General features: G+C 36.5%; 1 protein-coding gene across 2 annotated transcripts in view; it reads right to left on the reverse strand.

The window, feature by feature from the left end:
- The window catches only part of ITSN1 (intersectin 1), a 142,637-nt gene that overhangs the window by 31,714 nt on the left and 84,188 nt on the right, over window positions 1-26,735 (reverse strand). For both annotated transcript variants that reach the window (XM_031051209.2, XM_031051210.2), the window contains exons 20-27: window positions 22,531-22,775; window positions 20,089-20,248; window positions 18,998-19,203; window positions 18,142-18,224; window positions 15,882-16,048; window positions 9,280-9,325; window positions 4,499-4,620; window positions 2,016-2,133 (exon numbers count right to left, since the gene is read on the reverse strand). In XM_031051209.2, the coding sequence (XP_030907069.2) occupies window positions 2,016-2,133; window positions 4,499-4,620; window positions 9,280-9,325; window positions 15,882-16,048; window positions 18,142-18,224; window positions 18,998-19,203; window positions 20,089-20,248; window positions 22,531-22,775 (1,147 nt within the window). The remainder of the gene's footprint in view (window positions 1-2,015; window positions 2,134-4,498; window positions 4,621-9,279; window positions 9,326-15,881; window positions 16,049-18,141; window positions 18,225-18,997; window positions 19,204-20,088; window positions 20,249-22,530; window positions 22,776-26,735) is intronic.

A 26,735-nucleotide genomic window follows, 5' to 3' on the forward strand; every position in this document is an offset into this window, starting at 1 on the left:
AGAAGCAAGCTATAGCCTACCTTCTCTGAGATGCACTTCAGCCTGAAAGTTTCGTTTTAGAAAGACTGCCTATTGATTAACACTACTCCTGCTGCAACAGCAGAGGGAATCCAGGTTCTCATATAACACAAACAGTATGATCTATAATGTTCTTTCTTTAAACAAGCAGAACAGGTGATACTCTTTCCCTACTATTCTGAGACTGTGGACTTCTCTGTGCCTGATTAACTGTATGTATCAGTAAAACAGTTAATTTATCAATATCAGGAACAACACATTTATGACACAAATTTAGAAAGGAACATGTACAAAGGAGTAGGAAATTAAGGAAAGTTCAAAATATAAAGCAAAAGCATCCATGCAACAGAATTTAAAAAAAAAGAGCTGTTAAAGTCATGCAGTCTGTATTAGAGTATGGCAGATGGACAGCACATACATCAAAGCAAAATAACAAAAGAAACAGAGGTCTTGATGATACTAGTTTCTGACGGATCTGCTGCCTTTAAAACCCAGACTGTAACGGCACATTCTCAGACACTTCATAATGTACCACCTTGGGGATTATTCAACCCTTGTAGATCATTTTCTTCAGGCTTTCCATGTCTTTTGCTATAGAAAGCCTCCCCACCAACATACTTCCTATAAAGATGCTTGTCAAGCATTACCTTTTAACCTCTTACATTAACCACACAGTTAGTGAGGCCATCTATCATAATGGAAAGAAAAGCTTCTTATCCTCCAAAATTAAAGGTCTATAACAAAGTTTGATAAAATTAAATGTCATCCAGATTTTTGATGCTCTGTAGGCAATTAGAAAAGTGCTAAAAAGTTTATTCTGTAAAAGTTTTATTAGCATGTGTGAAAAGTTCCAGGCTGTCAAACCTGAAATAATTAAAAAAATGAAAAAAAAAAAAATCTATCATATTGCCTTGTAAAAGTATGTGTCTCAACACTAGGTTACCATTTTAACTGCAGTACCCAAACTCATGAGTCTTTATAGAAGTCTAATTTTCTACATCTTCATGACTACCATCAAAGGAGCCAACTAGCAATCACTTATAATATCTACCTTTTCTGATACGGCACTTTCATTTATCCCAACGATACGTGAAACTGTATTTGATTCTAGTTTCATAACTGCATGATAACTTTTCATACATATTTAAAGGAAAAAATTATGTTCACTACCATTTTTCATTATGAAACATTTGTTCCATTTTCATGATAGACAGTCAAAACTCAGCCTTGGGAAACAGCACGCTTTTGCCCCTTGCAACCCAAACTAAATCCAAACAAATGACAGAAAAATATGTCAAGTCTTTTGGGTGGCTTATGGAAGAAAATATGTCCATCCTACATGTTGACTGACAGGAATCCTCTTTCCTTAGGTTACTCACAAACACAAAATGGCTCAAGACTGAAACAGTGACAAGGAATGAACTTTTTGTTTTCAGTCTTCAGCCTGCCTTTATACTTTGCAGTAGACTGACAGGACTGTTTGACATTACCTGTGGTGAAGCTGTAACAAATAGCTTTAAAAACATAATAATCTACCACTCTTAAATCCTTTCATAAACCTTAAAATAGGTAGCTATACAGGACAAGAATCTACATCTTCATTTGAGTGGTTTTCTTCCACTTCACTTTAGGAAAAATGAAAGGTTGTGAAAGAGAGAGGCCTCACCTGCTAAGCCCACAGATCATCCTGAACCTTTAAAAACTTCTTTACTACAGTTAGTGCCAAGAAATAGGGCTGATAATTTGAATGCCCTAAGATGTAATGTCACAGATGGCTTTTTAGCACTCAACAGTTCATACCTGAGGAGCCACCACTATAAATACACAGACCAATTGTGTGGTTTTCTCACTTAAAAGAAAAATAGAGAGTTTAACCAAAGTGACTAGTATAACAGATACTAAATATCCTTCTAAATAACCATAATCATTTTTATAAGTCCTATCGTAAATGACACACATTACAAAAGCAAATTTGTTAATGCAACTGTACTCCTTACCTGAAGGTAATGCTGTTGATTTAGGTAGCTCGGTTGGTGTAGTTTTACTGGTACCAGGGCTCAGAAGTTTTACATAATTAGCAGGGAACCATCCTATCTGCCGTTTTTTCCCTCTTGCCTAGCAAAAAAAAAAAACAAAACAATTTTTTTAAAAGGATTAAGCATATCAATAGATCCTTAGACAAGGTAAGTAAGCCAGTATTTTAACTACTTGCAGTCAGAATTACTACTTTAGAATAAGAAAAATGCATTTTATGAGGAAAGTCAGCTATTTTTGTGGCAATGGTTTTAATGATATGATGCTTCTGTTCATTATGTAAGCTTTCATAATATATAAGGAAAAAAATTATAACATATAAACAAAAGTTATTTTCTACTAATTTGAGTGATTTTTCACTTAAGAGTATTCCTACTTTGTGTGTTTTAGAATTAATACTACAACCCTGATTCTTTCGAAAGATTTTTCCTGATTCTGTTTTAAACCAAAACTCCAGAATATTATGCTAGCTATTGCATTCAGTGGCAGCACTTAAATGCTTTTTCATTATCCAAAAAAAAAGCATTTAAATAGATACCTACTTAGTGATAGTTTAAGTAGAGATTAAGAAATTAAATCACCTCTTTCCTTTTAAAGAAACAGTATCTAAACTTTTGAATAGTCTCTCCTGCCCAAACAACAGACAAGAGTATAAACACATGTCACATTAATCAAGTGCTAGAAGAACAGCAAAACATTATGGCAAGAAAAAAAGGGAAAAGTTTGGATTCAAATACAAAATCCCAAAGCCAGATTCCAATCAAAAAAAATCAAGCTTCGGCAACTACAAATACATATGGATAGATGCTGTCCAAATGATCCTAATTAACAGATGTTAAGGTTTTGGAAAGGAGGCCAGATGTTCTCATGCCTATCTAATCAGAGAACATCAGTATGAACATGTGGTGCACACGTGTATTAGTGTGTGTGGTCCATGTCTGTACTGAGGGAGCAGCAGGTTACCATACACCTGGCCTACAGCAGCGCTCTACAGTGTGTAAGGCAGCTAAAATTTGTCACTGTCAGAGACAGGATGCTGGGACAGACAAACTGCAGGTCTGATCCAGTATGAAAAAGCTTATCAACAAAGCAGGATAGGAATTTGACAGAAACTGCATCCTGTTATTTCACCAACTGCACTATTCATTGCAAATAAAATCAGAAGAAACATCTTTACTGTAAGCAAGGTCATTCTAAAATTTTGAATCAAATCTCTGCTTTTAAAACTATTAAATCTGTCTTACAAACTACTTTTATTCTTTTTTTTGTATTGTTAGAACAAAGTTTGCATTTTTGTCATGTAGAATTTAGTCTTTAAAAGCAAAATATATAATAATTTTAGAGAAACAAGTAATCTAACATACCCTATTTTTTAACTACTTCCTTCCCTCTCTTTGTCATTGCTGAAAACGAAAGTACTTGATCTGAAGTCTATCTAGATCATTCATTTCAAGATATTCTGGATGATTGCATTAAACCCGGCAACATAATGCTTAACCCATTTGCCATATTTTACCTTCAATCTAACATGTAAGACAAGTATTACCAAAATCTACTTGAGGCTGAAACTGAACTGTACATACACTTCTAAAAAAACCTGCCACTTTAAAATATTTCACTATTTACTATGTTCTAATACAACACTAAAGCTCTCTCCTATCTGATGCTTGCACCAGACACCATTCTTTTCACTCTTCTACATTAAATGAAGCTGTTGCTGAGATGGGGCCATGAGACTGGTATTCTATGCTGTCACATTCATTAAGCAACCTAAAAAAGTGGTGGACATCTTACAAAACCACTGCTGTGAAATACTTCTCAATCTCTCAACAAAAGGGATAGCCAAACTTTTGGCAGCAGCAATTTAGAAAGCTTCTTAGGAAGACATTCAAGACTGCGCACGCAGTATTTCTTTTACTTTCACAGTGTCATGGGTATCGGCTGATCCAAATGCACATGATATGCATGGGCACTGTTGGAAATAGACCCTTACACTTAACCCAATAGTCCCATACACTCCTGTTGCCTAGCTGGCTTTCCCCACTACCTGACATGGCAGCTGCTTTTTTGCTCTGGGCTACTGACACAAGACTGGCAGGATTCAAAAGCAGCCAAAAATACGCCCTAAAGTACCCTTATTTCTAATATCTGAAGGCCCTTCGAGAAAATGTACAAGGGAGTAGACTGCAGGCTGGGCCTGATTCTGCGATGGATGTCCTTGACTTACAATGAAGCACATTGGCTTCCTCCTGCTGCCCCCCCAAGTTCTTTTAAGTTCAAGGAATTGGAATGTATGCATATTTTTGTACAGGCATTTTATTTGTAAATGCTTACTTGCAGATCATTTTAAAAATTGTTTTTCATTGATGCATTCATCATTTTGTACTATTAAAAAATTACTTTTTTTTTTTACATGGAAGTTTATTTCAAAAAAACAGTAACTAACTTGGAGCTCTCCTTCCCACCAGCCACCTGGATTCTTCTTTCTGATAAGAATCAACTGACCAGGAGCAAGAGTAAGCTGTTCTGGACCTGTTGCTGTGTAAGAGGCAATAACTTGGGCAATTTCTGTTGAAGCAGGAAGAAAAAGAAAAAAGTTAATTTGGAGAAACATGATCACAACTATACAATATTAACTCTGCTATTATCACTTGCACAGTATATCAACTCTGTATTTCTTTCAATGAAATTGTTATGTATGTATGCAATTGAATGAAAATATTTGGCAATTATACAGCAGGTCAGAAGTTCATAGCACTACAGGAATAAAATGCAGGTGCAGCAGCTCTTTGGGTATGATATACAAAATATTTTAAATAGAGAAGAAGAAGAATGACCATCATTTATAACTATATGGCTCTTAAAATCAAGTATCATAATACTGTTTTCAAATAAACACATTTTTGTAGCATCAGCTTGGACCAAGCTCTTGAAAAAGAGGAGATACATGTGTATGACAATATAATGGTGAAGTTGCAGTAACAGAGATGCAAACTGGTGAAGGACTACAGAAAATTTTTCACCACCAGATTAGACAAAAACATTAAAGTTTTCAGTATGTAACAAATGGGATTTATTTTGAAGTCTTTATTCTGTGAGCATTAATACAACACTGGTAGCCTTATTTGATCACCTACCAGAACAAATCAGAGGGAGAGGAACTATGAGTTCACAATTATCTCTCCATTAAATGAGACAAAGTAGACAATGCAGCTTACTTCATTTTAAAATGGTTGTGGAAAGACAGATGATAACTTAGTCACCACAAAGACTGTCAGGATTAATCCATTTTTGAACCAATTTGAACTGACGGGACCTTGTAAGTGGCTGTAGGCATTTTGATTCCTACTGATAGCTTTTAAGCAAGGTTTAGCATGTTATCAGAACATGTTTAGGGCGACAGAGAACTCGTTTAATACTATGATAATTGGGAATATTTCATAAACAAAACATGGCAGATTTGGGAACATTTTAGCTTTTGAGAAGCTAAACATTTTAGACTGCTACATTTATATAGTCCCTCTCTAGTAATGAATTAAGGGGAATCTGAGAGGAAGTTTTTGGGCTTCACTTAGTTGCAAAGGGTCTCAGACATCTGAAGCAAGACAAAAGTAGTGTTGTTACTGCTGAAAACTCTACTTTAGGATCCCAGTATACTGTTATTCATCACGTAAGTATTCTCCTTCACAGAATGATCTATGGGCTGGAGTGGGGGTTGTTTGGTTGGTTGGCAGCTTTTTGTCTTTTTTTTTGTCTTTTTCTTTTTCCTTTTTTTTAAGGGGGGAGGGTGAGGAGGGAGGGAGAGAATTTGGGTTTTTCATGGGAAAAAAACCCAACCAAAACCCCAACTTTCCTGGAAGAGTAAATTCTGTCCCTCTGTTTAAGACAAAGGAGGTTTTTATTTGGCAATGCATCACATGGGGACCATCAAACAGCCAGTGTGGGCACTGGGTTTGATTGGTTATGGTTGTGGTTTAAGACTATCCTAGAAAAGCCCACAGCAGAGCTAGCAGCTCAAGATCACAGAAATGTGTCTCAACTGCTTCAGTGCAAAAGCAGACAGCTTAACTTAAAAGCTCAGCAATTATCTGATCACAGATCAATACACTGTTTGAGATTTTAGATTTTATTTAAAAATTTTGGTAAAATAATAAATTTCAGTATCAGTTATTTTCACTAATAATTACTGTATATTTTCAACCTAGTCTATCCTAAAGAACTGCACTGGAAGACTAAGCAGAAAAAGGTCAAACCTTCCTTCAGTTTGTCCCTTTATAAAGCACTGTGACAGAGAGTGTCAGGTGGACTAGCAGTCAACACAGCAATGACAGCAAAAGGGACTGAGGCTGAAGGGAGCAAGTACACAGAAGTGGTTTCCAGCTTTCTCATGGGCAGCTGTATTGAGAAAGTAATACAGTTCTGGGCTATGTCCTACTTGGCCAAACTTTCTGTGGCCAAGAGAAACACCAAAGGCTCAGTAACAACACAACACCCACAGACTGGGAGAGGAGGAGGGAAGTCTGCTGGTAAGGCAGAGAAAGGAGCTATCATTGAAAATGCAGTTGTAGGCAGAGAAAACCACAAAAACAACTCCTCTGAAACAGAGGGAGGTTTTGTTTCAGGGAAGAAACAACAAAGTGATTTGAAGGCTGCCAGGAAAACAGTAAGATAGTTTACTTAAAATTTAGACGACAAGGATGATTAAGAAAATTTAAAATGCTCAGAGAAGCATTCAAGATGTAAATGAACAACATAAGGAGGAAGCAGAGAGATGACAAACAGTCTGAGGTCATTGCAAATGACACGTGCAGAATTAACTATGGCAGAACTTCCCTCATGATAGCTCAAAGAGGGGAGAGGCAGGCACACAGAGGTGGAACTGAACAGGTGATAAAAAGCCAGTAACTGAGAGAAAAATACTTTAGACCTAGATCTGTAACTTGGCACACAAAGTGTGAAAGCAGGAGACAAAAGAAACAATTTCTAAGTAAAATACAGTAGATGATGAGAGGAGAATGGAAAGGTTTACACAGAGAAAGCCAGCAGCAGTGGCAGTCTGTCCTGTACCAAGGCAAAGCAAGCAAGCTATTTGGCAGGAAACATGGCTATACTGCTAGAAAGTCTGCAAGCTCCTTGTATTCACAGATTTTTTTTTCACAGAATCATACAAATTTGCCCACCCTAGAGGCATTCAGGAGGCAAAATGACCATAAGCAAACAAATTAACAGTGGGAATTCATCTATATATATATATATATATATATATAAATCAGGCAAAAGCCTCTCTCTCTACCATGGCAAATGTAATATTCAATATATCATATTGAAAGAACACAAATCTCGTATTGTGCATCTTATAACAAGTAATTTCTCAATTTTTATCCACAAAAAGGTGATTTACAAGGCTCCAGGCATCAGATACCCGCTTTCACCAACTAGCAGAATAAAGATTTTTTACTGTGGACTATATGTTAAAAAAGTTACAATATGAACTACAAGTTCAACATTCATTTTACATGTCACAGGGAAGCAGAAAGTCAGAGAAAACAACTCAGCAAAAAAGAGAAACAAAGCAAAACACAACCAAACCAAATCAAAACAAAAGAGAAAAACCTTTCCTTCCAGGAAGGCCTTCTTAATTTTGATTTATTCAAGTATTGAATTACTGAGAAGAGATCCAATTCAATCACAGTCCGGGGCAAAAAATGTGGCCTCTACTAAAACAGGTACATTTAGGAAAAAAAAACCTAAATGCCTTCTCACAGAGGTGATTGTCACCACACTGCTGCTCAAATTCACAGACAGCAGTTTCTTTGCCCTTGCCCTTCAAATACACACTTTTACCAACTCCCACCCACTCATCCTGCTGTTTCTAGAAAAAACAGGAATATTTCAACTCATTCATCAGCACTTCATTGTACTTGCAGCTCATTTATTGTAAAAACATCCATGAATCTGCTTCCTGAAAAATAGGCAGGATTGTTCTGAACACAGCTTTTGTCAACACCCCACCAGTCTCCACTGATTTGAATCCAGACGACTGGCAATTAAAACACTGGTACTCTGGGCTGAAGTCTTGTTATCCACCATTCTCCTACATAGAAAAAACAGCCATCCTTATCACCATCTTCTCACTATTCCTACCAGGTATCACTTCCAGAGTTTCCAGATCTCTCTTCTTGTCTGCTTCTTCTGAACTTTGTATCTATTAAGATAACTATTTTTTATCATGGAAATGAAAGTTAGAAAGGGCAGGAGTTGTTTACTTCCAAGCCCTTCTTTCCACAGATGGATCAGTAAGATTTGACAAGAACAGCCCATTGCTCATATGTCAAAGTAAAAGCAGCCAAATGAATCTGGGGCTGCTTTTCCCTCCTCCTCTTACACAGCCAACCAGTTCAGGGAGACAAAGCAAAACCTCCTCCCTACAAAAAAAAATATGTATGTGTGTGTGTGGAAATAAGGCAAGACTTGGTAGATCACATCCTTGAACCACCTCACTGCAACTGAACAAGGTTCAGAGAAAAGGACAAAGAAGCGTGAAGCACTCCCTCTCTAGTTTGATTCAGCTCAATGCACAAGTCATCATTGTGGTACAAAAGCAAATAAATACACTGAGGGAAAAAAAGAGGTGTCTTCTGGAAAGCTTACAGGTGCCTGCCAGTGACACAGAATGCCGTTTTTTAACAATCTTTGGAAATACAATGGTTGTTTGGAAGGACAGCCCTTACCACTCCAAGAGCCAGGGGACTTCTTTCTAGCCAAAAAGTAATCTGTAACATGATCATCTGCAGTATGACCAGGCTTGACAGACAGTAAGCTACATAGCATGGATACAAACTAGTGCTCTTGAAAATGAGAAGCAGGCACAAGAGTTCACAGTGCCTACATGTACCATATTGTGTAGTGTTCTGGGCAAAATGCTGTAAAACCACAGGATAAGAATGCATGTTTCAATTTTCAGAGGTAAACTTGGGCTTTTTCTAAGCTTCCACTGTTCTGTATCATCAAGTTTACATTCATTTTTGAGCAAGCAGATTTTTATTCTCTAGCTACATGCTATCTAGTGATAGAATTGACTGACAGGCTATCCAACAGTTTTCAGCAGTGCAGATTTACACAAAATGACCAAGTGCAAACATAATTTATTTTCATGGAAAAGATTCTGTTGCCTTTGAACTTGAGTACTTAAGAACAAATACAAGGTGCTGTCACAACATGACTCACCAGGTTTCTTCCCTAAACTTCCTGTTTTTCCAGCTGCTCCAGGAGCCTTGAAATAGAAAGTAAAATGTAAGTTTAGCACTCATATTTATTTTTCCAGTATATGAAAACTATTTACAATGCTTCAGTTTAACACGCTAAACAAGCATGTAAAAACTCTCACAGAAAGATTCTGTTCTTGCAGAAACCCTTAATATTTTAGATGGCAATTTATATCTAGGAATAGATACCAAGCAGTGTATGTAAGCTGACAATCATCAATATAAACATGTAGACTTCTTTCCTGAATTTTTCTTCCTCTCATGGACTGCAAGTACCAATATAATTCCAAATTTTATAGCATCTGAATTATAAATCCGCATATCTACACAATATGAATTCTGTCAAGCTCTATTAAGATAACAATAGTAGTTTTCAACTCTAGAAATAGTCTGATTGTAAATACACTTTAAAAACTAATTGGATATAATTATTTCAATACTGTCTATATTACATATTACAAAAATTCTCATATGGCATATTAACACTGTCAGTGTCATCACTGCATCTTTTGGACAAGTAATCTGAACTTTGTAGGTGGTGTGTACTTGCAGTAGTAAAATCCCCACCACCATTTCTGTGCCTAAGTGAGAGCAAAAATTGCTATTTATCTGTAGCTATTTCCTCTGAACCTAAACGGGGTGACTTAAGGGATGAACATCATTGTCGTCAAGACCAAGAGATTTGCAAGAAAAGCCTTTGAACAGCTTTCCCTTGAGTCAACTGGTTATTTGGAAAGAGTTCTATTTATTTATTTTAATGCATTCACAGGTCTACTTATATACACACAATTTGACTAACCAGAACAGCTCATGCTCTTAACTTTGTCCCTTGCACGCTTCCCTTCCTCAGTCATCATCAACCCTCAGCCACCACCCCTGTCTAGGACAGCTTTCCCCTGCCCTGAAATAATTACTTCAATTTCTTCCCAGATATTGTCAGTCTTATCTGCTGCAATAAAAAGGTTTGACATGGAAAACAGCAACATAATAAAACTAAACAGTACTTTGGCCAGGAATGATGAATAACCATAAATACCCCCTTGCCTTCAAGCAAGGCTCACAACACTTCCACTTCCCCTGAACTTCTCCTTTAGGATCTCCCTTACAAACTGGAAGCCCACATAAAATGACCTGAAAGTTTTCACAGAATCCTAACTCCTACTTGGAAAGGAACAGCTTTATCCTCAGTATTCTCCATATTAACTTGATGCTTTGAAAACCTGGGGATTCTGGCAGAAACTAACGTAAGGAGTAACCAAAAGGCTAGTTAAATGACGGAGAAAACAGGCCCATTTTAAAAACAGGTATTGCTTTTTAATGCCTCCATAAAATATAATATTAGACAGATCTTCAATCTGTCTTGAAGATTACATAGCTGGTCAGAGACATCCACATTATTAACATCTTGCAGAAAACCTGCTGCAGCAAAACTACTGCAGAAGTTTGATCTTTCAGAGTGAACCGTATCATCTCACAAGGCTGAATCAGTTAATCCAACCCCATCTAATAAGAGCGGAAAACCCAGCAGAGTTAGCATTGCCTACCTCAGAAGCTATAACTGCTATTAAAAGCTAAGAGTGGGGATGGGAAGAATTTATTTAATCATTTATTTTTAATTTGGCACCAAAGCACCTTACATATATCTAGCACATCACACTTTTCGACATTTCACATCTTAGATTTTGGGAAGGGTTGTGGAAATGCAGGTTAAGTTCAACAATAACTGCATACTGCTGCCTTGGTGCTGCTTTCTTCCAATTGTAAAAGACTCATTCTAGTTACTTTTTACAAAGCCAGTAAATCTTCTTCTCTTCCCTATGTTTGTTTCTTTCTCTTCAGTTTTCCACATTTCCCTACAACCCCTGCAACCTATATTAACAAGAAAAGAAAAGAAACAGGAAAGCATCATGGAGAGATCAGGTACAAAGACTAAGTTTAGCTCTGGGGACAAAGAGAAGATGATCCAGACAAAATGACTGTATGGAAACAAAGGTGGCAACTAGCAATGATATGGTAGTATGAGGAATTAATTCTGCTTTGGAAAATGCTTCTGGAAGAGAAACAACCTTCCTCCTCCTCAATAAAGAACAAGTATTTGGACTTTTAGAGAACACACTTCTTCAAAATATCATGTAGTCAACATCCATGTTGCCAAATTAGGAGCATATAGACAGATGAAACAGCCTGTGACACTGTACAGTTAACTGGTAAACACACAGAGATTATTTTAAGAGAGAAGCTTCAAAAATCACCTTGACCAACTGTGTCTGAATTCTGATAATTGCCTGAATCCTTGGTAAAAATGTAGAAAAAAAACATAGAGCAGTCCTTTAGTACTTAAATAAATATATAATTCGTAAATAATGCATTTAAGATGGACCCAACTCCTGGCCCACTCAGTAGATGGAGAAGTAAAAGATGAAGAAGAGAAACAGAGAAGAAGACATAACCCATTCTATTTCTCTTTTACACACCTGAGACTGACTGCATTTGAGGGTATTTTGGGACAAGTGATAAAGTCTCTTGAAACAGTAAAGCAGAATTTGCTTTGTTAATTTAATAAGACACAGACGTACATTTGCCAATTGTGTTGTACAGGAAGACTTTCAGAACCCAGAATAAATACACTCAGACTGTTATTATTTTCAGGATATTTATACAAAGTATAAATTTTTGTGTTTCCGAGTCCACCATATAAGCTTCTTATCTTACGGCAGTTATCACCAGCCTCAAGAAAGAAGGGATATAATAAATACTTGTTACAGATCTTTAGCCATCTACTTCAATCTAATGAAAACTCTGAGAACAGACCATGAACCAGTGTTGTCATTTATTTGAAGAACAAAGACTTTCATCCTGTTGATAAGATAAAACTTTAAGGAGCAGGAAATAGTTTCATTTAGCAACTTAAGGTAAATGGGTAGCCTGGGACTAGGTACAAAGGAACAGATCAAAAAAATTTTCTTCTGATGTATAAACCATTGATATTTTGAGGCTTACAACCATTTCTACAAACTCTGTGCTTGCTGTTTAAAGATCAGCACTGCCTTACATTTTATTTGGGCCTAAGTCAATAGAGCAGAACACATTTAATTAATTTACTCTTTTAGTAACATATTCCACAATCAGCCAGCTGTCCAAGCACAGCGGCACATCTGAAAGTTAACAGACAGCCACTATTGTGAAATCCTTTGTAAAAACTGGCTCTGTGAACAAGCTGAATAGCAGAACACTGTACGTGTAATGGCAATTATCCATTTGAAACAAGAAATATGTCCTGCAGGGCATATGAATCACTTTATGAAAATAAGCATCCCAGATATCGAGATCTCATGAGCTCTGTGCTTTTTCGTCCCTCTCTCATCAAGATTTTATCTGAAGATGCAATTTTCACCAGCAAAAAGGGCAGTTGGAGTATTTTTTTATGAACTGCACACAGCTTTTTCAACCCCAGACAAGTTGAAACCAGAGAAACTTCAAATTGACCTCTCTAATAAAAACAGTTTTCAGTACTAAATACCTATTTCTGAGTTCTCTCAGAGAAAAAAGGAATATTTGCAACTGTGTGTGCCTGACTCTTACAAAAAAGGCCAAGCAACCAGTTCTTAAAGGCACACAAAAGGCAGCTCTGCACATCTGAATATAAATTCCCAAGTGTTGAGACTAAATTGTGTTGGAAATATCTTAAGAGAAAACAAAAGCAGTTTCTTCACAGAGGTTCAAAGGAGACTTAACTAACAAGAATGTAGGTGAGGTTAAGCAAGTAATTAGCAACTATTACTACCTACCTACAAACCAGGACTCACAAGGGTTTAAGGAGGCTAACAGCGCAAGTTTTCACTCTTCAAGTACAATACAAACTTACAGGTAATACAGAGAGACTTAGGGCTCAATTTCATGATCACAAGATATTCTACAGGCTAGGCAATCAGCTGTACACTTGCTCCTCAACTGCCGTGGGACAAGCCACCATCTTTTTGCTGTATGTCAGGGCTGAACTATAATCCACATCCTTGACTGCAAAAGGAGTGCTTTTCTTAACCAGGTAAATTTCTTGATACAGACCCACAAATGCCTCTGCTGCCACAACTGAGGTGATGTCACACCACTCAGATGAAAATCAAGCTGCTAGAATTGGGGATAGAGAGTTCAGAATTTCTTGTCTGGACTCTCACTGAGCAATGCTGTCAGGGTAAACCTATATCCTGCCTAAACACAGCAATTTACAACTGTACAAAATTTACTCTGATTGTCAAAAAGACAAGCTAGCATGCTGTGATGGAATCCATAGTGATACAGCTACAGTGCTTCAACTAAATAAACCATTAAGTGCTCCTCTTCGAGTCTGGGACTTGATCTAACTCTATCTCCTGATCCATAGTCACTAGATCTGATGCAACCAAAAGGTCGGAATGAGCACAGGCATATCCAAACCCACATACTAAACGCAAGAAATTATGTTTTGCTTGTATTTAAAGCAAAAGCCAGCTAAGAATGCAGCTCAAAATCAGGTCAAGCTAATACAAGCCAATGCTGTGGCAATCTTGCCTCCTTCCCTACTCTCCTTCCATACTAATTCTGCCACTGATGTTTTTGTAACATATTAGAAGCATGTATTACTTCTACTAGACAAGTTTCCTACTCTGTGTAGTGTCCTGAACTGGCTTATTAACAGGTCAGATGAAAGACAGCGGCAGCAAAAGTGCAGCAGGTAGGTCTGTACCTGTGTTCACTTAGAACGGGTTGCATATGAGCATTTTGTGTCAGAAATAGTGAGGCCAGCAGGACTAGGGAAGTGATCATCCCCCATACTCAGCAGTGGTGAGGCTGCACCTAGAATATTGTATTCCATTCTGGGCCCCTCACTACAAGACAGACATTGAGGTGCTGGAGCAAGTCCAGAGAAGAGCAACAATGCTGGTGAATGGTCTGGAGAACAAGTCTGATGAGGAATGGCTGTGGGAACTAGAGTTTAGTCTGGAGAAAAGGAGGCTCAGGGGAGACCTGGTTGCTCTCCACAACTACCTGTAAGGAGACTGTAGTGAGGTGGGTGTCAGTCTTTTTCCAAGTAACAAACAATAGGACAAAAAGAAATAGCCTCCAGTTACACAAGGAAAGGTTTAGATTAGATGTTAGAAAAAATTTCTCCACTGAAAGAGTTGTCAAGCTCTGGAACAGGCTTCCCAGGGAAGTGAATGAGTCACCGTCCCTTGAGGTATTTAAAAGATGTGCAGATGAGGTGCTTAGACATGGTTTAGTGGTAGATTTGGCAATGGTAGTTAGAATGGATTATCTTAAAGGTCTTTTCCAATCTAAATGATTCTACAATTATATTCTATGAAACTACAGTCTCAATGTACCCAGAAAAGTGTACCCCAAACAGAACGGAACAACTAATCAAAACTGGGACAGAACTTCTCCAGTATAAAAATGATTAGTTCTAGAGACTGAAAAAGCTGTTGCATGATGTAAAATACAGATGAGAAATGTTTCTAAAATGTTTCTGACAGAAATATCACAATACTGTTTCTCCCAAGAACTGCAATACTAAATATTATTGCCTGAAAACTGGTTTTAATCCTGCCTCAGTTATTGAAATTTCTCTATTATCTAGAAATTTATTCCATAAAGGCCTTCTTCAGGTACACACTTCAGTGCAGGTTTTATTCTTCGGCTTTTCCACCAACAGAAATAATTTTAAGGAGTGACTTTGCTCAAACTCTATATAGCAAGTCACTGAGTTGCATCACATACATACAGAATTCAAGATTTATGGAAAAAGCCTTACCAACTAGATTCCTAAAAATCCAGTAATTTTTACTTATTTGTTTACTTTTAAAACCACTATTACTCTTTCAGACATAAACAAGAACTCCTTCTTGTCAAGAAATTAGTATTGTATTCAACTATGATTCTAAGCTACTGCATATTAGTAGCTGAGTTATCCTCTCAAACAGATGAGGGATATAAATGAGAAAACATCTTTCTTTCGAATGCCTAAAGAGAGAGGAAAAAAAGAAAATGTAACAGGGATATGTTCTGTTGGATTATTCCAGCATAAAAATCAGATGAAACAGAACCTCTATTGACCAGCCAGGAACTTTCAAATAAATATACTAGTTATCCAAGTTTTGTTGTAAAATTTGTTTCCCTTGATTGCAAAATAATATGGAGGGGGAGTGAAATATAATAGACTGAAAAATTACTCTATCTTTTTAAAAAAGTAATGGCAGTAAAATACAACTTAGTCTTTAAAAACTTGCCCCAGGAACAAGGTAGTCATAGGTATTCTGATTTGACTCTACAAAACTGCCAAGTTAACTATTAACATATGCAAGATTAATTTTAATATATGATCCAAAGTTACTTATGACATTATGTTATAAAGTACAACTCTTATTATTTTCCCTTTTCAATCTCACATTCAGTAAAACTGTAAAATATTTGTATATCTCCCTTATAGAAGAATAATGGATGTAAGATCCACTGACTTGCAACTATCACTCTAACCAAATAAAACATACCTCCCCAGCTCAAGTTTATAACATTTCAATACGTCTCTACCTCAGAATCTTTGAGTCTCACATAGTTAGATGGGAAAACTCCTGATTTATCACCCAGCGTTCCTGTCCACCAGTCACCATCTTTCTTTGTTACAAGAATCATATCACCTTGTTGAAAAGTTAGGTCTCCTTGTTCAGAACTCTCATAAGTATACATAGCAATATATTCTGTAAGAGAGAAATAGAGAACATGGGAAAACACTTGATAAAACTACTCAATTATCATTTGCAAAACCTAACTAATATAGTCTATCCACAGGCTAGATAGAAATCTATTAATTACTGTTCATATAAACCTCAATATTTAATGCACACAACGATATCCATCAGAATTAAATGCAATCTATCAAACTGCTTTTGGTTTGTTTGCAGTTTTGTTTTGGTTTTTTAAACAATTTACTAGTAAATTAAAATGTACAAAAATTATAAATTGTACAGAAACTACTCTGAAAACATGTTTCCCAATGATCTTTGTTTTGCGCTGATGGCTGCACTGTTCAGTCGTGGGGATGGAAAGTCTCAGTATTCAAATATCTCTAAAGTCTTCATTCTACATATGCTGTTTGGCTCTCATATACAATGAAGTCTTTCATTACTTGAAGCTTTGCATGAAGGGTACACATCTCATTGCATCTTACGCAACAGATGGCTGGGAAATGTTAAGACAAAGCCTGTATGTGTTCTGTTTTGTTAAAACACAGTCAACTACTTAGTATTCAAGTGCAAAAACACTAAAGCAGACTGATGTTGAGAAATGCAATGCATAATTCAATCACAGAACTACATGAAAATTTTTTTACGTGAATGATTACAAAGAAGAATTTCATACAATTCAGTAACATTTTCTATACAACTTCACACATTTAACTGAGCATTATCACATTTTATATGGGCACAAAACAGATTTCTGAAGATTATATCCCTCTGCTTCTAGGACCAGCTCTGGACCTAAGAGCAATTCACAGTATTTCATTAAGATGTTCATGCATATGTAACAAAACCATGAGAGTATCCACTGAAGCTAGCAATTGTTCTATTTGCTGGAACACTAAATCTGACCAAAAGGCTTAGCTCAAGGAAGTTCAGTGAGAATTCAAGACACAATTACTATCCTTAATGAAGCAGTTTGTCTAACAACTACAGCTTAAGAACACACACATCTGTATGCACATACACACCAACACACACATTAAACACCATAATGCATGCTATACAATGGAAATTTTCTTAAATCTTTTAAATGTAATAGATGATAAATCCATGATTTACCATTTCTTGAAAATACAGCTTCTTTGATGTGCTTTAGTGCTTGATTAAAATGTTGTGATCCTTTTTACATAGTTAGTGAGCAATAATAGTATCAAGCAAGACCAGTTGTATTTTGCAATAACTGATTATCTCAGTTTTCTTGTTACATGGATCTTTACAATTACCTCCTTTTAATTTCTGTAATGCTCATACCAGTGGCAAATTAAACACACTGGCAAGCAATGAGACTCTCACTTAAAACTACATGTAGAATTGCAATTAAAAAAAACAAACTAAAAATCAGGTGTGCTGTAGGAGTTATATACAAATGTTCATTTGTAACCTACATTCAGATTCATTGACTTACTCTGACTGTGATTTAATCTAGCTGAGTCCGCACAGAAATGGATTAGGAGTGCCCACACAGTCTGTTAACACAGCTCATGTGGAGACACTGACCTCCTGCTGAAGCGCAGTAACAGCCAGGAATGTGTTTTAAAACCCTCCAGAGGCCTGACAATTATCTGTCTATGCCCCAGGCTCCATCTTTAAAAATTAGGTGTAGCCTTGACTGTAAGCATCACAACATTCTATAACTGATTGTAATTTCTTCAATTATGAGCTGTAATGAAACATTGGAAATGAGCTTTGGGTGAAAATGAGACATTAATAATTCCTGACACTCATGAAGTACATGTACAGATGTGTTTATTTGGTGCTCTGAAAACATTCCAGATTGTGAATTGTTACCAAAATATTTGTACAAGAAACAGTGCAAACTATGGAAGATACTTTAATAGCACGTGAAATTATCTTTATACACAAGTTACGTACATTCTTACTATAATACTTTTAAATCATTCTAAAAGCAAATTGATTTCCACTTCAGTTTTACAGGCCTGATCTTAAAACACTAAGGTTTGATTCTAAGTTCGTTTCTGGTAATAAGCTGACTTACTCTACTTAACTACATAGTAAAATACTAATAATCCCATTCAGTTTGAAATGCTTACCTTCACCTGACATGGTTGCTTTTGCTGCTGGTGATGCTACTCTTTTCAGACTAGCAGGACTTTCTGAGGAACCAGAATCCATGCTTTAGAAGAAAATAATGATTATTTAAGAAATGAAATCTCTTCAGAAAATGTATTATTATATTTAAAAATGAAAAATACCCCCTCACAAAACAAAACAAAAAACCCCACAACAAAAAAAACCCCAAACCAAACAAAAAACAACAAACCCCAAAAACAAACAACAAAAACAAACAAACAAACAAAAACCCACCATATGCATCCATAAGTAATTTCCTACAATTTTAAAGAAGAGACAGTAAATGTGCAAATTAAATGTACAAGGCATGGTTACATTTAAGCTACTGCCTTTAATACACAAGTTTCCACACCTCCTTTTCTCCCTCAAGAAAAAAAAAAATCCAAAATCATTTTCATTTGTATTACTAATGTTAATGTTGCCTTCACAAAAAACCGGATTTTGATTGTTTCATCTCCTAAGAGTGATGATAAGTGGTACAGTTTTGAAGTATACCTTTTTATTTTTGAGGAAAGATAAGCTATGATTTACATAGCTGTAATTCATAAAATCCAATCCACTATTTTTTTGATTGCAAGTCACATAGAATTAAGACCTTAGATGTTTTGTTGGTTATGCATGGCCCAAGAACAACTGTGGTCAATTTTCTTATTCCTCCCACAAAAATTTCCAGGGTTGGGAGTCAAAACTGCCCAAAAGAAAGTCACATAAAAAAGGCATTTTTACAAAGTAGATTCTAAGCTTTAAGATTCAAGCATGCAGCTCTTCATATTTATCTTTTACAGTACAGAACTATGGTGAAAGTAAATAAAATACCTCGTTGACTTCCTAATGGGGCCTGAAATAAGCTTCACATACGATTTAGGAAACCACCCCTTTTGTCCTTGAACCTCTCCGAACCACCACATATCTTGCTGCTCCAAAACTGTGATGATATCATTTTTGTTGAAATTAAGGTGGTTGTCTTTTTTTGCTCTCCAAGGATACAAAGCCTGTGCTTGAAGCCCCTCCACTTTTTCACCCTAATGCAATTTAAAAAAAAAAAACAAAACAGAACAAAAAAAAACCCAAAAAACAAAAGAGAAGTCAGACATGCACCACCTTTCACAAAGAAAGCTGCTTAAGGAATTATATTCTTATGCTACTTATATAGCAACAAAATATCCACATTGCTCATCAACTGTATAAAGCAAAGTCAGTCAATTAAACTTACAAAGTAATACATAAAACATTCACAGTCCTCCTACATTTCTATCTGTTAACGCATAATCAATACAAAGCAAGATTACCAGAGGTTTTGCTTAGCAAGTTAAATCAAGTTTTACAATTAAGGTATACATGTAATAAACCTTCATGAAGCTATTTTCTCAAGACTTAAAGTAAACTTTAAGGAAAATTATGCTTTGCAGCAAGTTATGCACTGTACATTCCAATTCTTTTGGCCCTAAGATACTGAGATACTTAGCATTTTTCAGAACACTTTAGCTTACAAGAACAGTATATTGTTAAATCGAGGAAAAGAAAATGCCTTAGCAGATGGACGGAATTCATCTGGTGTGAAGCTTTGCCACTGCTATTTCAGTTAACTACATAATCCACTTTGGAATGAAGGTTATTGTGAGGTGACTCAGAAAAGCTGCAAGGAAGCAACCCAAAACTGGCATTCTGTCAAAACGTTAAGGCTGGATCACCAGAGTCTAAAAAAGTTAGCACAAAACAGCAGAACAAAAACTGCTTCATGTTAAATTATCAATGGAAGCAAATGGATTTATGCTACCTGTTCATCACTCCAAAATGGAGTGGCTTACCTGTCTCAGGGGACTGCTATAATACAAGTCAATGTTCATAACTTGCTTTCAAAACGTTTGTGCTGGATCAGAACAGTTTCAATCAATACAGACACTCACCTGACCCAAGACAGGAGAGGGAGATGATCCTGTAACAGTGGCAGGAGTGAAGGCTGATCGCTGTCGCATCTGCCCTGCACTAGGAACAGTCAAAGATGGCTGAGCTGCCCAGGCATCCCAATTATCAGTCTCTGGTTTCTCACTAGTGTTTGATGGCCAGCTGAAAAGAATGACATAATTCCTATCATTTTCAACTGAATAAAAACACTCATGCAGAAAGACTGTGCAGGAAAAATATCTATACATTCCAGGTTATTTTAACTGAATACTCCATAAGCATCATAACTCTCAGGTGGAAGTAGTGCAAACATAGGCTAACAATTAAGTTTATCTTAAAAAAGCAATCTCTAAATAGAGTTGCTCTTCCTTGCTACTTAAGGTCAGCTGTTCCTGTAATTTACTTTCATTTCTTAGCTGTCCCCCAATACAACAGAAGCAGTACAGGCTATATTATACACATTTGAAAGGGCTAACTTAAAAAAAAATAATTATTCTCTTCAAAACTGGCTTGAAATCTTCACACCTGCATGCCACTGACCTCTTACATCCCTTTCCCTTACATATAATTTTTCTGCTTTTCATTCAAATCCTTACCTTTTAATTTTGCTTAAAATTATTTCCTACTGACTTCTTTCAACTCTTTAGTTTTATGCAACCTCTTAATCTTTTTTATATCTTGTCCTTTAAAATGCCTACTAAACCTTATAATCCACATCTCTACCTCCAGATACCCACTTAAATGAACAAAATCCCCTGAACTGTAGGAGTGTAAACAAAGCACCTGTCTTAAACAATGCACCTATCTTAAACACACAAATTGCCCTTGCATGTTGCTTGAGCTGTTAGTTGGAGTTATCACTTCCTGTCCACCTAGACTGTAAGTGTCCAAAGGCCACAACCATCCCTAACCCTTACATTAAGTCAAGGAGAGTACTATTAGTATAAATGCTCTGGGATTCACTTTGTGTTGAAACTGAGTATTAATTTTTATGAAAAGCCTGAAAATATGCATTATCCACCTAGGGTAGAAATAGCTTTGTCAAAAGTATGATTTATTGAAACAAAAAAATCCTGTATGTGCCAGACATCTCCAGAAGCTCAAGATTTAGTCTTATTCTCCCTCCTCAGAAAACTGACTGTAGTAAACCAGAAGAAGTTTAAACCTAGTTAATGAAAATTTTGAAAAAGAATTATGTCATGTTCTTCATGGTGTTGGTCGATGAGAAAATGAACATGAACCGGCTTCAGTGTGTGCTCACAGCCCAGAAAGCCAACCGTATCCTGGGCTGCATCAAAAGCAGGTCCAAGGAGGTGATCCTGCCTCTCTACTTTGCTCTTGTGAGACATCACTGGGAGTATTGTGTGCAGTTCTGGTGTCCTCAACATAAAAAGGACATGGAGCTGTTGGAGCACGTCCGGAGAAAGGCCACGAGGATGATCAGGGGACTGGAGCACCTCCCATATGAAGACAGGCTGAGAAAGTTGGGGCTGTTCAGCCTGGAGAAGAGAAGGCTGCGTGGAGACCTCATAGCAGCCTTCTAGTATCTGAAGGGGGCCTACAGGGATGCTGGAGAGGGACTATTCATTAGGGACTGTAGTGATAGGACAAGGGGTAAGGGGTTCAAATTTAAACAGGGGAAGTTTAGGTTATATATAAGGAGGAAGTCCTTTACTGTGAGGGTGGTGAGGCACTGGAATGGGTTGCCTGGGGAGGCTGTGAATGTTCCATCCATGGAAGTGTTCAAGGGCAAACTGGACAGAGGCTTGGGTGACATGGTTTAGTGTGAGGTGTCCCTGCCCATGGCAGGGGGGTTGGAACTAGATGATCTTAAGGTCCTTTCCAACCCTAACTATTCTATGATTCTATGTACTGTAATATTGCACAAATATATGTAGATATTTAATTTATAAAGATGTGTTACATGATAAAAGGACAAGACAATTACCTACCCAACCCCATTTACATAGGTGTTAATAATACTGTACACAGCATTAAGTTAACAAGATATCTAGGGAAAAGCACATGTTCTACTTGCATCAGTCTTACTAATGTTGTGAGAAAGAATTAATAAGTCATCTTTTCATGTTAACTTTGTCATTATCTTATTTTGCATAATCCAAGTTGGAAAGCTTCAATGAGGATTAGTGTCAAATAATTTTAACTAAGTTTAAGAGAAGGAAGGTGAACACCCTGGAATTTCCACCATGTCACCATCCTCATTTCTGATGTGCCCTTATGCATTGCTCAGGCAAATATGACGGAAGCATAGATAAAGTTCCACAAGGCTGCAATCTTAACTATTTACTATGGAAAAAACATTTTCCTTCAAACAGGCTATTTTTATTTTGCATTCTTGATACTCTGTGTTAAATGTCACCACAGTCAAATCAATTAAAAAGGACTCTACCACATTTAGGGTGACAATCACTACCCAAACATACGTTGAACTGAAGTCTGCCCAGTTATTGGTAGTTGTAGTACACTCTGTAGAAGCAGGAGTTCCTATTGATGTAGTGGTTTCATGCACAGAAACTTTAGGTGCAGCAGTTGCATCAACTGCTGGCTTTACAGAAGCTGGAACTTCATTTTCAGGTATTTTCTCTGCATAGTTTGCAGGGAACCATCCAGTTTTCCCCTTCAGTTCTCCACCAAGCCACCCTGGCTCTCCAGTCTGGCTTTCATCCACCTGTAGATGCATTAAGTTAGAAAGTTAAGAAACATCACACACAAATGGAATTTTTCCTTTAAGCAATCCATTTCCTCCACAGCAATTACCTTTCTCTAGTTACAGAGACATGACACCTTCGTTACAAATGCAAGTTCCACCTAGGTAGAATTTTGTTGTTGTTATTTAAATTACCTTTGGAGAATTATGTTGACAGCTTATCTTAATAGATAAGGTATCTTAATAGATATTGACAGGTATCTTAATAAATAAGGGAACATTTTGCAATGCAATACTGCTTTGCAATTCATTTATTTACTTTTTTAATTTTTATTTTTCTTTTTTTTCCCCAAGCTAAAAATCGAAAGGATTTCCTGCTGATGAGGTAAAATGAGTTTTATTTCAGTTCTGATGCATAAGCCGAGCATGGGTTTTTAAACAGTTGCCTGAAAGTCTGTCACAGTACAGCAAACTTAGGAGAACTAAGTTCTAGAAAAATCCCTGAAATACTGGTATTTCTGGTTTAACTAACACAAAACATAGTTTTTAACAAGTTCTCCTGGATTCTCTCTTGCAGAAAATACAATGAAAACCACAGCATACTAAAAACAACATCCATTGAACAATTCAAAACAAAGCCACAGATTTGCTAATGTATTTATACAAAACAATTCCATGGTTAAGTTTTCATATGTAAATGTGGAGGACTTTGTTCTTTCCTCTCACTCCTACATCTTTGCCAAGCCACAAAGGACACAATGAAATGGGGCTAGTTTTGCAGCTGTATTTTAATTCCTACTTATTATTATATTAATGTTAAACTACAATGTTGTAAACTTCATGTTTTCCTGTTTTCTTAAACATTTAATATATTTTTCCTCCATGCTCTACTGTCAGCCTATTTATTGTCTTAGTCTGTTATTTCACCAGAAGTGATCAGTTTAAATACTGTGAGCTGCAGCTAACCATATTCAGCAATAATTGCAGAAGAAAAGTAATTCACCATTGCTATCCTATCCCTGCTGAATTGACAGGGTGGCTAAATATCTTCAAGGCAAGGTCAGCTGCAGAAACTTTTTAGAAGAAAAAAAGACAATAATTGTATTCAGTAATAATTTTGGTAAATTAAGTGTTCTAGCTATCTAACCTTATTGATAGGTCAAAAGAATTTCAGTTTTCAAGCAAACCCATACATGTGAATAGGGTTTGCACCTCTGACATGTAAATAACACCTACTTTGTACAGTAACCTGCTGTACTGCAGATTCCCCAACAGTAATCAAGTCAGCTGTAGAACCAGGCCAGTAATGAAGTCAGATGACCCACCCTACAAAATGGCTGATTTTGGGCAAGAATTTCTCTCATCAGTTTAGGTGACTAGCAATTGGTATTTCAAAATACATGGATTTCAAACTACAAAGTAACTCAAGAGTTGGCAGTAGCAGATAACACAGCAGTCAGAGATGCTTAAATTGTATTTCTCAATCATCTGAAACTACTTCCTAAAAATCCATTATCAGTGTGAGGATCTGCTGATAACAGAATGCTTCATGAGCTCAGGAATAACAAATGGTATATTTTTCAGTCAAAGCAGTTTTCAGTATAGTACATTATAAGAAAATAGCATATAGAAGCGGCTCAAGCCAGATACTTCTACAGTTGGAAACACACCTACAAATTCACTCTACCAATTTTAATAAAATATAACCTCATCAGCTGCTTATTTAGAGAAGAAAAAAAAAGTAGTGGCAAAAAAATTATTTTGTGGCAATGATGCACATTAGTCACTCTAGACCAAAGGTGGGACCATTCTTTTGCCAAGACATGACTGAAATTGAATCAGAAAATCCTCTGCCTCTGATTGTCCCTGGACTACTCATTTGAGCTGCTGACAGATTGCTTTGACTTCAGCCAGCTGTTGTCTCTTTGCCTCCTGTAGTAATTTGTATCCCACACCCCTCTTCTGATGCTAAACAATACATTATTTCTGCTTTTTGTTGGGTCCATCTTCTGTCTCAATCCTTTTTAACTCAAAGCAAACCCAGAAATAAATGGGCTACATGCATGACTGGTTCAGTGTGGCTTTACTGCAGTGCAGAGCAAAATTTCCACTGCAGCACTGCATAGGATTGTTAAAGCAGCAGTACGAGTGATGAAAGGTCACAGCAGAGGGTGAATCTTGTGAGAGAGGGAGAAACGGATTAACAGCACCTGATGACAAACTGAACAATGTAAACAGTAGTAATAGTCACATAGTTTCTACTGCCATTTAATTGGTGGTAACTTTTTGCAGGCAGCAACTAGAATCACTAATGTACAATAAAACTAGGACTGAAAAGGCAAAAATCTGCTATTGTGGTGCTTGAAATTAGTTTTTGAAACAGCTGTTTCAGATAGAAATGGTTTGTACAACCAGAGAAAAAAAAATCTACAACCAATTTAATGTCTCTTTAGAAGACAGTTTCAAGTTCAAATAATTCATAAAACAGCCTATTAGAATACTCAAATTTATGCTTATTTGATCCAATTAAGTTTTCTATGTATACTCATAAAAAAGGCACTTTGAAGGATCATTTTAGCTGTATAAAAACTCTGGTTTCTCAGTCATCCATCTAAACTACAATTTGCATCTGTTTCTGTAGTACAGTACAGGAACACTGAAGAAATACCTTTGCACCTTTTTAGAATTCATTTGTTCTAATTTCCTAATATGTTTACACCCACTGTCCCCAAGCCCCTGTGACAAACCATTCCAATTTATTTGGGATAGGCCAGCTTGGATAGGCTTTGAACAGCCTGATCTAGCGGAAGGTGTCCCTGCCTATGGCAGGGGGGTAGAACTACACCCTTCCAACTCAAATCATACTTCAATTTCATGATTTTCAAAAATATTGGTTTAACCTCAAAACATAACTAATATAGTGAATTATAGCATATAGTTTTTTATTTATTCAAGCATACTTCGAGCCACAGCTTACAACCACATAGTTTCAACAACTGAAAACAAGTGACAGCAATAACAGCAACACAACTCTTAGTAGAAAAAGCAATAGGTCCTCTGTCAACAGAAGGGCTGGCTTTGCAGTGGCCTACTCACTTTGAGCTATCTCATGTATCACCAGCAGTACACGCACACTGTAAGAGAAGCCCTGGTTTACGGTAGATATTCACTCTAGCTACAAAGCCAAACTCAGATACTCTCACAAAAAGTATTCAATCAAAGTTAAATTGATTACCATCTTCTGTTCTGTTCAACTATCTATCCATTAAATGTCCAATTTAATTGTATTCCCCTTTCAGGCTTTTGATCTAGATATTTTGAGACTAGTGGAACTTCTGTTAAAATGTTGAATATAAGATTCAGCATATGGCCTCTGGCCTGTAGAGCTAACACAACAAAGCTGTCTGCATGTCTAAAACAAAGAGCTTTCATTCTAACTCTCACAATCAGTAATTAACACAACTGATGAATTTTGAATTTGATTTAGACTTTCCATGGAAGCTTCTTATGAACTTCCTGTTTAACTTACATTCTTCTGCTACCAGAGCCACTACAGTTCAGTAATTTGATAATTCAGCTATATTCCACTGAATTATGCTTAATTTATTTAAAGAAGGTATATTATATAAAACATTATCAGAAACAAAAGAATCCAGTCATTTCCTTCAAACTGGAGCCTAACAGCATCAAATGCCAGCAGGACTTTGTAAGAGAGCTATCTAAAAGAAATTCCATACATTGTGTATATATATATTCATACACATACTAGAAACAAAAGGCCTGGCTTTTTTGGCTCAGAATACTTGTTCCCAGACAAAAGCTGGGTTAAATTATAATTAGGATAATAAATCAATCTAGTTTACAGTGAGAGAAATTTAAAGTACATAGAAAGCAAGAAGCAGAGAAAGCAGAAATCCAAGCTGAGAAAATACAAGAATCCTGTAATTAAAAAGCAGAAGAATTAAATTAAAAAAAAAAAAA

Source organism: Melopsittacus undulatus, chromosome 2, assembly GCF_012275295.1.
Source record: "Melopsittacus undulatus isolate bMelUnd1 chromosome 2, bMelUnd1.mat.Z, whole genome shotgun sequence".
In the NCBI taxonomy this organism is placed as follows: Eukaryota; Metazoa; Chordata; class Aves; order Psittaciformes; family Psittaculidae; genus Melopsittacus; species Melopsittacus undulatus.